The following is a 16,203-nucleotide window of genomic DNA, read 5'->3' as shown; positions in this document are numbered from 1 at the left end:
TAGTTCAGAAGTTCTGTAATACAGGATAAACGAAAAAAAATAGCAAAAAACAAGAAAACAATAGAATAAGAAAAAAATGTCAATTTTCCATGATCTGAAGGAAAATGAAGGCATCTGAAGCAGTTTGAGGAGGAACGATAAAACGGTTCCTCCTCATTGTCTGTGCCTCATAAGCCACTACAGGAAAGGACTGAGGCCCGTCATGATTACTTAGATGACTAAAGAAGTACAAATTCTGTTGGTGAAGAAATGTATTTGTCACCTTTAAGCTATGACACTTAAACAGTCAACGAAAACAGATATTCAGTTTTACAATGTTCTTTTTATTATAACAAATATACAGGAAAAACTTTGCAGCAGAAAGGAGCGTTTAAGCCGCTCAAAGTGGCACATTTATTAAAACCTTTACGCAAGACATATTTACACTGATAAAAATGACTGCCTAAAAAGGGACTGTGCTCTAAAAACACAAAAACAAAAGATTAATACACTGCCTATAGATTAGCTTTACAAATGTCAAAGTCAACAACCAACACTGAAGTGGAAATATTGGCTTCTTAAAGACATTTTCAGAGTCATTTCTTGTAATTGCTTTGATGCTTAATACTTGATATGTGCCATAACAGAATCTGAAGAAACATTTCCTCCATGGAAGCAATAATGCCTAAGATCTTACAAAATAAATCTACGGGTTTTCATTCAATTCAACAGGCATCTAGTTTTAAAACAAACCCTGAAGACAAAAACAAACATTAGTGTATTGTGCCGTACAGTAACAGATCGATAACACCACTTGTACCTGTTTTCTCGTGAAATATTCATGTTTGTGTTCTAAATGATGCACTGGCTCAGAATCTTATGAGTATAAAGAAATTATTTTAAAGTGAAAATATCTATACTCATTATTGTGCCTTTTTCAAAGACATTATTACAGATTAAACTTCAAGGCTGGGCAGAGGCCGTCATAGAGGCGAGAGCTGAATGAATACGAACGTGGAGTCGGTTCTCAAAGTCATAGCCAGCGTAGTCCTCCTGCACAGAAAACCAAATGAAAATGAATTTTATGTTGGTCGTGCTCTGCCCTCTAACAACCTCTGCAGTCAGCACAGACAGATCAATGAACATGCTGACCAATCAGGTAAGAAAAACAGAGACCCCAGTGCTTGGCTCCTCCTGTGCTCCTCTCAGACACCGTGTATCTGCTCAGTCACGCAGAGACGGCTGTTACGGCTAATAGAGTGAGATCTGTGCTCATTCAGTGTCAGCCACCAATCAACTAACAAAGTTAATGCTAATGCAAGCGAGATACTTACAACACTGCTCTGCAGGGCGAGACTGCATCAGGCATTCACACCATTTAAATCCATTCCTTATACAGAGTCTTGGCTACAGTGTTGGCAAACTTTAGGTCAATACAAAGCCAGTGTACTCAGCTCACTAAGTTCAAGCAGCACTGGCCCTCCAATAGACATCCTGTCACCTGATCAGACAGTGAGTGTCTTAATCTGATATAGAGCGATGAGTCAGAATGAAAACATCCTGAAGACTTGATTAGTTTTATATAGAAAGCTTTGACCCGCAGCAGAAATCAGACGAAATCCAAACACTACTAATTACTTTTAATTAATCAAATAAGGCAGGACTTGTTACCAACTACTTCAAGTAGTAACAAGATCACTCATAGTGCAACTCGCCCCAAAGACCACGGGCTACACTAAAAACTCTGATATTTTATGAGGTTTTTATTAAAACAAGCTGACATCAGCCTGTTTTCATTACGATATGATAATGTCAGCCTGTTACGGCATCACTGTGACATCACAAGCTCTCTTCATGACCTTTCATATGACATATTACATTTGATATGGTATCTTAAAATGTTTTTCAAGACCAACTTTCACCTTGGGCGCCAATAATGAAGGTCAAGGGGAAATGCTTAGCCGACATGGGTGCTCATGTCCTCCAATGCCCAGTATGTTGTTGTGAAGTTTGAAGACGATCAATAAAAAAAAAAATTGTGGTTAATATAAACTTTGTACTGATTTTCACATATGGTGCGACCTTGATCTTAACCTGATTTTCACCTAAATTAAATCAGCTCGAGCTGTTGGTAACTGTCATCACACAAAACTTGAAAATGATTGTAAACGACCACAGCAGACCCGATGGCATTTTACTGCTTTTCAACATCTTTTATTGAGGCACACTATTTACACACAACGGCCGCAGCTGTTCCGCTGCCAGCCGTACTCACATCAACACCGCCTCTCCAACCACAGGACCCAGTACAACATTTAAGTCGGCGGGGCATGATTGTGGATGCTGTGCAGGTGCGTACGCCTTCCCTGTACGGCACCGCAGGCCACGCCCCCCACAACGATATCTTAAAAACAGTGGAAGCTAGACTGCTAACAAATAGACAGAAAAACAGGACATAGTACCTCCTTTCAGGGCAGAGAATAAATAAGTAATATTACTGTACCTTGGCCTGAAGCATTAGCATTCGGCCCTTCCCCGCAGACTAGAAAAAAAAAGAAAAAAGAAAGAAATATTTAGATAGTGTAACTCCTCCAGGACTTTGGCCAAGACAGAGCGTCTAACTATCACACATACACACACAACAACAACTTGCCTCTGGGGAATTCAGCAGCACACAGGCCAGTTCATAGCAAGAGTAGGGCTGCACATAAGAGTTGCTCAGACGCCCCCCCTCATCCCTTGCAGCCAGCTGAAAATACTGTTTCAAAAAAAAAAAAAGTCATGATACAAAACAAACATTGATTATTGTGTTGTGTAAGTGCATGGACAAACTTTGAAAATCCTTTAAGTGCAGCCGGCGAGGGCCGTGCTTCATGCTGTGTATCAATTTTCCAACCGATGCAAATTGCATAATTAATTTAACACAAGAGTACCTGAATGGCATCTTTGGTATTATGTAGACATTTGCTTATGGCACCAAGAAGGAGGTTTTTCAGGCCTGCACACGAGGCGTCGTCAATCCCCTGTAACACTAAAGGACAAATCAAAATTACAAACACTTGCATTATTGCACATAATACAAGCGAGATATTATTTTGGAATGCATTACCTTGGGCCATCGTCTGCAGCTTGGCATTGGAGCAATTGGGCAGAGCTTTCCACAGATACAGAATCTCAATCACTGATAGGATGCAGAGTTCTTTGGATATACTGGAGCTCTTTAGCTTCTCAGACTGATTGAAAAACAAAAGTGCATATTCACATCAGTGGCATTCTTAGCACCATAATATTCCTACAGGAAACAAACTGGTTACACACTCACCCTTTTCGTGGAAAACATTTCTATCTGATTATTCTTGCGTTTGAAAAGTTTTTGAACGTCCTTGAAAACAGCAACGGCTCCTTCCAGATCACCAGTGGCTCCTTGGCACACTGCACCACACAACATACAATATGGATTAGCATCCACTACCGAGCTTACAAAATACCCTGAAAGCATTACGGCTCTGTGCTGTAATTACCTCCAGTTAAATAGGCGTAATAGCACTGGGACCAGCGAGATTCAGTCGCCAATCTGTCAAATGCTCTGTAGGCTTCTCTGTAGTTCAGTTCGATCATGCTGCACCAGCCTAAAACAATCAATCAGAAATGATGTTGCATACTAATACCGAGTGAGGCGTATTTGAAATATGAGAGCCGGGCAGTACCTATTTCATATAAACAAACGTGCTGAATCTCCCTTTGGTCAGAGGCCAGATCCAAGGCACTACTGAAGGACGTCAAGGCACTACTGATCTCGCACTACAGAGGGAAACTTTGTAGTATGAGTTACAGTGAGACAATACTGAGCTTCTCCAAGTTAGAAGACTACGTCACATGGCAAAAGATAACAAGGTTTAGTATTCACATGTCTTTACCTCAAGGCGTTGAACTCTGCCTTTGAAAAACATGAAGAGGGAGGAGTTGGGATAGATTGCCTCTCTTTGTTTAAGAATGTATTTGGCTTCCATTAGGCCTGACTGTGTGTCTGTGCCATCCAGAGCAAAGAAGGGCAGCACTACTGTGTGGTACCACAACAGAGCCAAGCTGTAAGAAAAGCACAGAGACTGTAATGAGAGGGAATATAGCAAATTTCTAATTTATGATAATGACACACAAAAAAACCAGCACAATGTGTTGTGCTTTTTAAGAAACTGAGGAAATACGATTCACAGCATTTTACAGTAATATTGCATAGTGTGGTTATATTACAGATTTGTTAACTTGGCAGACATGACCAAATTCCCACACACTTGATTTTAATTAAAGGCTTGATTACAAACATGGTTCCCAAGGCACCCAAGGACTAAAAACCAATTTCAAACAATTCAGTATGAAGCAGGATTTGGAAAATTGTGCTACAGGGACCTGAGTCAGTCAATTATTACAGCTGTTCACACTGGGATCTCTTTTTTTTCCCTCCTTCTTTCCTCTACAAATTATGCTTTCATTATTTTATTACAATGCACACAACTGTTTAAGTTACAAAACAGGATACGGATATGCAAACATACTCACTCACGTAGCTAAGGGGGCCTTCATGTCCTTACTTTCACTAGCGTAAGTGAGTGCTGACAGGCCCTGATGGCGGTCTCCGGGAAAGCCCAGCAGATTGACGATCTTCAGTAGGTGCGGTGGCACCATCGATATACAGAGGTGGAAAAGACCATAACCAAAACTGACTGAACCTTTCAGCCGATCCAGAGCCTCGGGGCTGATGCCATCCAGTCTCTGTGATGGACTCGACCCAGGTGAGGGAGAGCGACTGTGGTGGGACAGAGCAGAGCCGGACGATGAAGACGGCGTCGCTTGCTGTTCAGAGCCCCTCCTCCTGCTGCCTTCTTGTAGACGTGTGATGTCGTTGTAACATTTGTTGTACATCTTCCAAGCTTTACGGAGGATCCAGCCTCCTTTGATATATGCTGTCAGAGGATTGAAGCTCAGATCAGAGAAACGTCCTTTACTATAACCTCTTTGTATTTAACACATCAAATATAAGGTGGATGACAAATTAAAGGAAAAGCTATCACAGCTATCAGAGGCCAGTGTCAGGAAGGCTAGAGCACTTGAAAACCACTCTTCTAAAAGATACTTCCCTCATGTGGTGTTTCAGTGATGGTGCTGAAGAGTGCTGGCCCAAAATCTCTCATAGCTATTGAGATCTAGTGACTCCTTGTATCCCTGCAACAGGGGCTACCTGGGAGAGACCACCTCCATCACAATAAAAATTCCATAACAGCTTTGTACTGATTTCAAGTGACACTTCCCTCTAAAGGGACAAGTGGATCCATACCAGCAAAAAGCCTCCCACAGCATAAAAGACACAGGTTTTGTTTTTTTCCTTTAATTTGTCACCCACCTATAGGTGATACATGTGGAGTGTCTCACTGTCAACCAACAAATACCAAAGGTTCCCTTACATGACAGCTCTTGTTTGATAAAAGATAGAACCGCCAGGTAAACCTGGCAGTCTGCAATGATGATCTGCCTCTGGAGTCGGTCCACTGCAGCCACCCCTGACCTCTGAGAGTCCATCTGCCCACACAAACACCCCACATTTACAGGCTGATGACAGACAGGCATGCAGGAGAGCTAACAAGCACATGTGGGCGTTACAGGCCCAACATGAAATGCTTGTTTTGAGACAAACGCGCTCGCTATATAATGATGTACAATACAGGCAGTTTAATCAAGTATTTACTCACATTGCGCTTGATCTTGCTTTTAATGGTCTCAATGACGCCCATGTTTTCACTCTCACACAGTCTCTCTGTAGCCTTGAGGTCCTGAAAAGCCATTTGCATTTTCTCCTCTTCAAAAGTCATCATGGCATTCTATAAAAGGGAAACCGGATAAAAGTAATCAATTGCTTACATGTGGTTCAAGAAAAATCGCTTATGCTGAACACTCGACAGTGGAGTCAGAAAAAGAAACAAGAAAACTAAATCTAATCGTTCCAAATTGACAGATTTTGTACAAATTACACATACAATGAATGAACAAAACAGGTAGAAGATAAAGGATATGCACTATTGCTAAACTAAATCTCTTTTTTTTTAACATAAAGAGGCAATTGAATAATTGATTGCCAAATTTTGGGATTTTCCCATATAGTAAGCACATTTAATTTATAAAGTTACTTATGAATCATTATTTTTAATTGGTCAAGCTACTAATGAAGTACAATTATACACCAGAAACTCTGTAATTATTCTAGCACTACACCCCAGCTGCCAACTTTTTGCTTCGACTGAAACAAAGATCTCTGTGTTACTTGGACTGCAGTAACACTGCTGTCCTTTTCCACTTGTCAAAGCTTTTGTTGGGAATTTCATTTTTCACATGCTGAGGTGCCTGGCAACTCGTAAGGGCTTTTGCTCTCTGATTTCTCCCAGTAAAAGATGAGTAGACATCGTGGTGATGTGCTCTCCAAGTGTAACCTTTCTCTCTTTGCCCTTTAAGGGTCAATCTCACAGAAGTCCTCTGGAGTCAATAATGACTTGTTAAAAAATATCACTGTACTTCAGATGTTACCAGCTGACCAGGAAGTGGAAAGTATTAAAGTAAATAGTAGCTCTTCTATCAGCTCCTTTTTGCAAAGATAAATAAGCCTCATGTCATGTTAACATAATATTACAATAACATGAATAGATGGGAATAGGAGCTTCAACACATGCAATCATCATGCAGAGAAAACAAAGCACATTAAATTAACAACTTCATTTGTAGCTGTTCCCTACATTGTAGATGGGTGACTTTAAACAAAAAGGGTATAAGGCTATAAATGATGAATACATTATATGCTTTTTGCATCTTTCATCGCTATGACAGTTATGTCATACGCACAGAGCAGTGATGTGAAAGAATAACTCCCAAACGCATTAAAAATAAAACTAAAACTTTGAAAATATAACTAAAAACAAACAAAGATACTTGTGTTTAAATACAGGCAGTGAAACAGTACAGTAACAGTACAGCAATTAAGTATTTGTACTTTGTGACATCCCTCCCACTGCTGACCCAGCATGTGTATGATGCCATCCAATCATGACAGCAGACACTTGCAAAGTTTAGAACAAAGTGTCAAACTCAGCTACATTCGTAGCTGGGGAAAAAAAAAAAAAATGCTGATCAAAAATAATTTAGAAATTTCTTTGCAAAACATAAGACCTTGCTTAAAAGGACTTAAAGGGAACACAAGGGAACTTCCATAAGCCTCACAATGAAACCAAAAGCTCCCAATTTACAAAAATCTTCGAGAAGTTTGGCCACAAACCAAAATAGCAGCGAGCTGCTTTTCCACTCACCAGAAAACTCACAAAACTGGCACCGAAACTCATCAAAGGACTGTGGTTCCTGAAAGAAAGTAAAAAAAAAAACAAACATAAAAAACAACCCAAACATATGTGAGAAGTTAGAAAAAAAATCACATTGTGTGAAGAGATTGACAGTGTAAAGTTCACTGGAGAAACAGCGAAAAGTATGTGGCCTGTTTCATGCATCAATAATGCCAATGTATTAGGGCTACTGTAGGTTAGAAAAACACTAATACTAATGAAAAATTAATTCATGAAAAAAAAACAAGATATTTTCCAACATTAAAATGGTAAATAAAAAAGTCACATTTGATAAAAACAGCTGAGAAATTCTGAGATTAAAGTTTAATAGTTTGTTTTTGTTTTTGTTTTACATCAAGGAACCAAATTGAGTTTACTAGACAGGACCAGCGTCACTATATTAATCTTTATTTCTGTAAACATATACACTGTATGGACAATAATACTGGGTCAACTACATATTATTCCTACGGGAGCTGTCAGCCATGGAAGCCCAAACCATCAAGCTCCCAGGACACAGTTTTTAGGCTGATGTTAATGCCAGAGCAGGTTTGGAGCTCTGCAGTTATTGAGTCAGCAGTGTTGGCCACTTTAATGCATTATGTGCCTCAGCACTCAGCGACCCCACTCTGTAACTTTACATCATCTGCAATGCTGTGGTTCCTAAATGCTTCCACTTCACAATAATACCACTTACAGCTGATTGTGGAGTAGCTAGGAGGGAAGAGATTTCACAAACTGACTTGTTGCAATGGTGTATCCTGTTGAACTACCACTGACTACCATTCACTTAAGCTCTTCAGAAAAACGATCCATGAATAACCCATTTTTTTCACAAAAAGCAGACTGCATGCTGTTGCCTTTAAATATGCAGAAACTCAGATTAGACTTTCTTTTCTTTGACTATTACCCTCTACCCCTAATTGGCAATGTTTAGCCTCACCCTCATAACTAACACACTTTAAGATGCCCTTCATCTGAAATTCTCTGAGGGCATCAAAATAATCACAACAAAGGTGCTCATAATAAACTGTTACACACTATTAATACAGCTTTACAACTGTCATAAGCCAGCCAATGCAAAACTTATCAACTAACTTTCTCTTGATGAATTAAGACATTCAGAAATTTCTACCCTATAGTCAAAACATATACCCTGTCACAACTGACACGATTTTATAGCTACTAGTCATATTAATAATCGTTAAGAGCTACACAGACCTACATTTTTTAGACAGACATTCAATATTAGAACACTTCACATATTAATTTATTTTCAAAACTTGCATCATTTACAGAAATCAAAGGTCATTTTTAGGTTCTTCATCTGTAGCTGTGTGGTCATTTTGGTGAGATAACTGAATTTCAGCAGCCTTATATTTCACTTTGAAGACAAGAGGCACCATGTGTCAGTCAAATTACGGCAAAACGTTTCAAATAATTGTGGAAAATTGACTTGGTACAGGTATCCCTGTGTAATTGTGATGGGGATTTCATTTATAATGGAACCACCTCCACACATAAGTGCAACATACTATACAAACGTAATAGTACCAGGGGAGCTTTAACAGAAACTCGTACATACTGCCAGTAAAAGCTCATTCTCAGACAGCTGTGTTTGTGTTTTTCACTTCCCTCCATCGTTTTGCTGATCCAGTCAAAACAGGATGACACCTAGAGCTTAATGCAATTAGCAGGCGAGGTGACATTTACGCTTTCCCCAGGGGTCAGGAAGCATAGGAGCTGCCCTTTCATGACATAAGCATTCAAGTTGAAATCAAAGGCTGAAGCATGTGTATACTGTATAGTCCTGCAAGGACGTGCACAGTTCAGGAGCAGGGATTCCCAACACTTATAACTTGTGACCTCTTTTAATGAATGCAAAATGCAAAAGGAAAGGTTATGTACCAGTTTTCTCGCATGCCTACTGATTATTTGGCTGAGATGGGTGCTACAGGACTAAGAGAATAATTCACCAGTTTAATGCTTGCATTTAGATCCTAAATGACATCAAACACATTGCTTTCCAGAGCAAGGCAAGACATCTCCAGCCATCCAATGATTGGTATGTGTAAAAATATATAAACCTAGACCTCTACAGGTGATACAATGGATATTTTAATATTCCACATTCACCTAATGGCAGTGACCTCTTCATGTATGCTTTCTGGATCAAAACACCAAACGAGAGACCATCTCAGAAACCTGGTTACCTTATCTGGACACATTGTTGTTGTTGTTTTCCTTTAATATGTCACTCATCTGTAGATGTGAGGAACTAGCTGGGCCATGTTGACATATTTCACAAGAAGGCTTACAAAGTAACTCAAAGCCAGACAGCGGTATGACAGGAATGACAACCTGTTAAGCAAGCACTTCTTTGGGTTTTTTAAACATTTATGAGGACTGTCACCAAATCTAATGATGTGCACATATGTCACATATTGTGGTTGTGGATATTTGCTCAGGGTTTTTAAACAACACTAATTCTGCTTGTGATCAGATCATATGGTTCTCCACCAGACAAGCGTGACACGGGTGGTGGGTTTTTTTTCTCCTGTTTTTGTTTTTTTAAAGCTTAGACCACACGCCTTGATGCCTTCAGTTCTAATTGTATTGGTCAATCACAAGTTTGGGAACATTAGCTACACCTGCCATAACATTTAACACAAGCATACGCCTCTGTTTTGTTTTTACATTCAGGAAGAGAAATCACACAGACCTGTATGTTCTGAAGAGCTCGTCGCTCTCTTTGAATCCATTGTTGAGCAGCATGTTGATTCCCTTCAGAGCCAGCTCTGCGTCGTTTATACTGTCCGTCTCCTCCTCCACGCTCGCCGGGGCTGGCTCCTTTGCGTCCGCCATTAAGACACCCGATATCGGAGGTGAGGAACTGAACGCGACCGGAGAGAGGCAGGTAGGGCGGTATAGCTGGTTAGTTTACTTACACTCAGAGAAGTCTCAACCGGTGGCGCAGTTTGGAGCAAATGCTGGCATATTTACGTTCGTATAACAATCCGCTATTTCACATAACTAACCGTTACAACAGAAAGTGAAGCTAACCAGTGTCCCGCCAGCTGGGCGGCGGTACTCTGTATCTGCCTCCTGACCGCTGGTTTGTGTGTGAGCACAGGAAACGTGCTGCCTTCATGTGCTATCGTTAAAAAAAATTTTAGCAGAAGAACAGAACTAGATGAAGAAAAAGAACAGCTCATTCCTCTTATTGAATACATTCATGCAAACAGAGGTGAAAACAGTTAAACAAGCCACAAACAGAAAGGGTTTATTTGTGTTAAATTATTTATCAACACATCTGTTCCTGCGTTTATGATGCTACGACCTTTCCATTTTTGCCCATCAGGAAGATTGTATGTAATGTTTATGTATTTTTTTTTTAACTTGCAGCCACACTGTAATGTTAGTTTCCTTTCCGTTATGTTCTCAGGCAATGGTGAATCATCAGCACTAAGCGTAACCTTGCGCAATTTATTTGTCATTTCTGAGGGAAAAGAACGACCCTGAAGGCAGCATCGGAGTGGGCGTGGTCTTTAGCTAAACTGTAGAGGTGAGGAGTCCATACATTTTTTGACATTTTTGACTAATTACCAGTGGTTACCAATGGCAATAATGGATATTTTCTCAACTTTGCATTTTATTTAACACATTTAACAGATATATCCCTAACAGGGTTTTTTTTTTTTACATTTTCAAATCTTATGCTAGACCTAATGCTTTTCTAACACAAAGTATGATACTTGCAGGAAAACTTCCTTACTTTTACCACATCTTCCCCAAAAAATTCTCATTTCCTCTAAAGCAATACTGAGGACAAGACGTCAATGTGAGCTCTTACTCTAACACTATGTGAATTTTATATGGGCCATAAAAGTGCACATTTTTTTTTTGTTTCATATTTTAACACATCACATATGAATCAAAGTATCCTAAATGCTATATAATTTACTAATATTAAAATGAGCTATAGTTACAAAAGAAATAGACTCACCGCACTGTGCAAAGGTCTTGACGGGACCTTCTGGTCTTTACATTTTGCTACGAAAATGGGAAATAGGACTTTGAAACATGTACAAACATACATGGAACTACAGTATCCAAGGCAAAACCAGAGTTTGTATAACTCTAATGAGCTTTTGCAACAGGCTGCTGATACAAAAGTGCTTAAACATACAGTTTAAAATTGATTCTTTTCTAAGTTGTCTATTATATGTAGGCTCAACACCAGTTCATCCCTTAATTTAAAAAACTACTAGAAAGTCTGGCTGCTTGGAAGCAAAACATAAAGAAATGAGGGGTGGCTCGAGACATTTGCACAGCACTGTACATTAATTGTTTAGTATGAACCATAACGAGTGGAAATTAACAGTTCCCAAGCTGTTTCCTTGATCAAAAGTCCATTATTTATTTATGGCACTGACAGGTATTCATAAAGAATATTAATCAGACAGGTTACATAATGGCTTACAAATCAGTTGCCACAAGACAGGAATGCATGTACAGTGTGTCCAATTTAATATGAATTTTACATCATATTGAGATATAATGTTATTGAAAGTCTGGCATAAATGCACAATTTAGAAAAGTAAACACCTTTTTTGTGAATATAAGTACCTAAAAATACTTTTTCTGTCATTACTTTTGCAATGGTCCCAAACACGACTGACCAAACTTATTCTAATGGTATCTAGGTATATTGGCTATTTAACTGATAGAAACAAAATTTAGTACATGCTGTTATCTGGCGTAACTACTGTAAGATATACATCCATATTCTCATGCAAAGGGAATGCAAAATGGAAAATCACATCAGAACAGTAATACAACACTGGGGGAGAAAAACATGTGCAAAGAGTCCATGTCTCTTAAGCCAGTTAAAATGCAGAATTCTGCATGCTGGCATGTGGATATGAATACACAATAGCTTAGCAACTCCTGAAATGTCATTGAATTGAGAATCATGGGTGTAAACATCATTTTTCTTAGTATAAGCTTTTGAGTCCAACAAGCAAACCAAAAGTACATTTGTTAATAATCTTGATCTCTTTCGCAGCACCAAAGGCAATACTTGTTTTCTGAAAGTGCTGGGCTGACTGTAACGCAGCACTGACCACTTACAAGCATATTCAGTAGCATTTGATAATCAGTAGAGACTGAATAGACCAACAAAGTAGAGTTTATTGCAGCCGTCAAAATATGCATTTGTAATTGGTGAGGCAATACACGACTTTACACTAAATAAATATAGACATGTTTAACTTAACAGCAAACATTATGAACCTGTAAGCTGCTGCTCATATATTTATTTTTCACATACATTCATCCAAACACACTCACGCTGAAACGCAATCGTCTTACACACACACTCTTACATGCTAACACATTCTCTGTCATGGTAACAGATTGCACATAGCTGGTGGTGGACATGGTCCCAGGGTTTGTTTACTGATGGTTTGAGGAGATCTTTATGTTCAGCCTGGACACTCCTTGAGGTTGACTGGACCAAACACGCTTGACGGCCTTTCGAAGGAGACCAATTCACCGTTGATCCCCATGTCCTGGATGCATCCAACAAAGGAGGATGTGACAGGAAGCCTCTGCTGTGTTAAGATCGCTGCGGCAGAAAGGGACAGGTGAGTGATTTTATTGTTTCAGTCTATTTTATTTTAAGCTTTAACCTAAAGACTATAGCTAAAGTGTTTTTTAAAGAAAAATGTAAGTTTTATTAAGGGGATAGACAGTAAATCTCTTGATTTGTCTTGACAAATCTCTTGGTGTGTATTGTATCTCCAATATGACTTTTTTTGTATATCTACCATATCAAAAATTCATCTTCCATCTATCTGCCAATCAGCTGGCAGCAACTCAATTGCATTTAGACATGTAGACATGGTCAAGAGCATCTCAGAACTTGGATGTCAGAAGTTCCAGAAAAAGCCAGGAAAAACAGGATTTGTTTTGGTTCTTAGCAAGGTAGAGCCATTCAGATATCACTAGCAATACAGCACAATACTTATTTTTATGTGCTTTAAAAACACATTTATGGATAGAGCTTGATCTATGCCCTGCATCTTATTTAGTGAGTTAAAAATACACAACAGTGGCAGAACAAATTAAAAGTTTACAGTTTTACTACTGTTTACATTCAGTGCCACCATGTTGGATAACTCATGGTATGTTGGTCAGCTCCAAATTTTTTGAGTGGAAAATCCGAATTGAGGGGCATTCTATGAAAAATTTTCGACTGAGAACTCAGGAAATAGCATTTATCCTGGGATCAAAATTGCAAGGTGAAAGGTGAATCACCAAGAAAGGTGATTTAAGTGACTTTGAAAATGGCATTATTGTTGGCACCAGATGGGCTAATCTGAGTTTTTCAGAAACTGCTGATCTACTGGGATTTTCTCACACAGTCCTCTCTGGAGTTTACAGAGAAAGAAAAAAGAGAAAATATCCACAGGTCAATAAGAACTGCACTGGCTGTCCACTGAAAGGCAGAAGCTACAAGAAGGCACTGCACGTCGAACCTTGAAACAGAAGGTTTACAGCAGGTGCTGCTGCAGTCAGCAGGCTACACTTCACATGGACTCACTAAAACTGAACAACAGAAGATTGGAAAAATGTTGCTTTGTCTGATGAGTCTCGATTACTGCTACGGCATTTGGATGGTAGGGTCAGAATTTGGCATAAACAACATAAAAGCATGGATTTGTCCTGCCTTGTATCAGCGGTTCTGGCAACAGCAATGGTGTTGTAATGGTGTGGGGGGTATTTTTCTAGAACACTAGTAACAACTTAGCATCATTTAAACACCACAACCTGCTTGAGTATTGTTCCCTGACCATGTTCATCTCTTTATGACCACAATGTACCCATCTTCTGATGCTGCTTCCAGCAGGATAGCATAACATGTCACAAAGCCAAAATAATCTCAAACTGGTTTCTTGAACATGACAGTGTTCTGTATTGAAAAGACTTCTCCAGATAATAAATGATCTAATCTAATAGAGCATCTTTGGGATGTTGCAGAACTGGAGATTGACATCATAGATGTGCAACTGAAAGATTTGCAGCTACTGTGTGATGCTGTCATGGCAGTATGGGTCAACATTTTTGAGGAATATTTTCAGTAAATTTTTGAATTTGTGCCACAAAGAATTAAGGCAGTTCTGAAGGCAAAAGAGGGTCTAACCCAGAACTAGCAGATTGTACCTAATGTAGCTGCTTGTGAGTGCAAACATATAGTTTAATTAAAATATGTGCTCAAGTTTGACTCAAACAAAACTAAAAAAACTACTCAGTCACTCAAATTAGATGATTTACACTTACCAGGAATGCCACCCACATACAGTGGGTGTTTGGTCAAAGGTATATTGGAAAATGGTGGTCCAATCTTGTAGTTGTCCAGTGTGTCCACATACAATTGCACAACATTCTTCCTCTTGATTACTAAACATAAAAATAATAAATAGATATATTTTCTACAATGCATGTCAAGTCTATCAGGTCTTAAAGACAGTTTGAGTCATTTTAATGGTGTTTTACCTGAAATTTTATGGAATACTCCATCACATAAAGAAGCTTTTGGCTTCACTGACACCATGAACTCTCCATTTCCATTGTTCACTCGTGCGAACACCTACAAACAGGAACATGTCCAAATCCAGTGCTTTGAATCACACTTGCAAATTTAAGTCTAATATGAATTTAGTGTCTGTTTCTGCGTGCTGAACAGAAATGGCAAACTTGGTTCATATTTATTACACAGGAAGAAAAACATCAGTTTGATAAAGAAGATCAGAAGATACCAGAACCAAGAGACCTTGTTCTACTAATAAGGACCTTTGAGCTAGATAAAATTAATATGGAAATGACAAACAGATATGTGGTCTCACCTCTCCTTCGAGCATATAGATAATGAGATAGTGACCCATCGCCAGTCCATTTGGATTCTTGCTGTACACACCTACATGAAGCAGGAGTCCCGTCAGACTCCGTGGACGAATGTTAAACAGCAGCTCAAAGCTGGAGCCTACAACAAAGGAATCATCTGAAATGCAGAAAATACAAAAAGATTTATTAGTGTCAATGCTTTTTAAGCAACGTCTCCCATCACCTTAGACTCTTCAGGTTTTACTAGTTTTTTTTAGTGGTTTTTACAATTTTCAAACCGTGACAGTTTTATGACAAGCTAATGGACGCACTTTTAAACTGCCATTTCTCAGTCAATTTTACTGGTATAGACATAAAAAAATACACGCCCTACTTCAGGAAGATCTCCTCATACTCACAGAGTCAAAAGTTTGTCAGTGAGATCTACAACTTTCATGTTGCTACTGTTTGTTTCTGGGTATCTCAGCAGCAATTTCCTCTGTGTGTTGGCGGTAAGACTCAAGCTACTCCTGATTGGTGGATTCAAATTCAGCAGATTCAGACTGATTGATTGGCATAGAAACACAAAGGCACACACTCTGACACCCACTGTTTCACTCCCTTGTGTGTGTGTGTGTGTGTGTGTGTGTGTGTGTGTGTACTTGTAAAGAGTTTTAGGTGGGGACATTTTGATGAGCTTCTGCTTCAAGTGTTTTTTTTCTAAATTTAAGTTTATACTTTATACTTTTTTAGGTTTTTTTTAGCACATTTTGCAGTTTTTGGTACTCTTACTTTTTACACTTAAGCCAGCTGATGTTTTGTTAATCTTACACAATTAAGCTCATTCAGCAAGTTGAGCTTCTGATATTTCAAATATATTTAAGCAATTCAGGCGCAATCTTCACATTTTCGGCATTCATATTGCATTTTCGTTAGGAAATTGCTTTTTCCGCTTTATTTT

The 16,203-nt window shown here is 39.0% G+C and overlaps 2 protein-coding genes across 6 annotated transcripts in view; both read right to left on the bottom strand.

The window, feature by feature from the left end:
- Positions 1–302: 302 nt before the first annotated feature.
- On the bottom strand, positions 303–10,500 carry LOC100709384 (tetratricopeptide repeat protein 39C). Of its 3 annotated transcripts, none has more exons than XM_003437899.4 (14): positions 10,078–10,498; positions 7,326–7,374; positions 5,724–5,852; positions 5,439–5,553; positions 4,541–4,940; positions 3,897–4,065; positions 3,687–3,780; positions 3,501–3,608; positions 3,302–3,411; positions 3,089–3,212; positions 2,913–3,010; positions 2,633–2,737; positions 2,483–2,521; positions 303–1,032 (listed from the first exon to the last, which is right to left on the bottom strand). In XM_003437899.4, exons 1-14 carry the CDS (start codon positions 10,218–10,220, stop codon positions 943–945), a joined length of 1,773 nt encoding a protein of 590 aa, XP_003437947.1. In that variant the 5' UTR covers positions 10,221–10,498; the 3' UTR covers positions 303–942. The 3 variants fall into 3 exon arrangements, with proteins under 3 accessions (XP_003437947.1, XP_013125101.1, XP_005476402.1); XM_005476345.4 differs by lacking the exon at positions 303–1,032 and adding an exon at positions 1,340–2,408 and having other exon boundaries at positions 10,078–10,500; XM_013269647.3 differs by lacking the exons at positions 5,439–5,553; positions 5,724–5,852; positions 7,326–7,374; positions 10,078–10,498 and having other exon boundaries at positions 4,537–4,675.
- A 1,250-nt stretch (positions 10,501–11,750) lies between these two features.
- LOC100709653 (laminin subunit alpha-3) overlaps positions 11,751–16,203 on the bottom strand; it is a 60,104-nt gene continuing 55,651 nt past the window's right edge. For all 3 annotated transcript variants that reach the window (XM_005476338.4, XM_019347951.2, XM_005476339.4), the window contains 4 exons: positions 15,266–15,420; positions 14,916–15,009; positions 14,700–14,819; positions 11,751–12,984 (listed from right to left, as the gene is read on the bottom strand). In XM_005476338.4, coding sequence (XP_005476395.1) covers positions 12,842–12,984; positions 14,700–14,819; positions 14,916–15,009; positions 15,266–15,420 — 512 coding nt within the window. In that variant the 3' untranslated portion in view covers positions 11,751–12,841. The remainder of the gene's footprint in view (positions 12,985–14,699; positions 14,820–14,915; positions 15,010–15,265; positions 15,421–16,203) is intronic.

This window comes from Oreochromis niloticus, linkage group LG18 (assembly GCF_001858045.2).
Source record: "Oreochromis niloticus isolate F11D_XX linkage group LG18, O_niloticus_UMD_NMBU, whole genome shotgun sequence".
Taxonomy (NCBI): Eukaryota; Metazoa; Chordata; class Actinopteri; order Cichliformes; family Cichlidae; genus Oreochromis; species Oreochromis niloticus.
The sequence above is the reverse complement of the archived record's forward strand: the minus strand, read 5'-3'. Positions and strand labels throughout refer to the sequence as shown.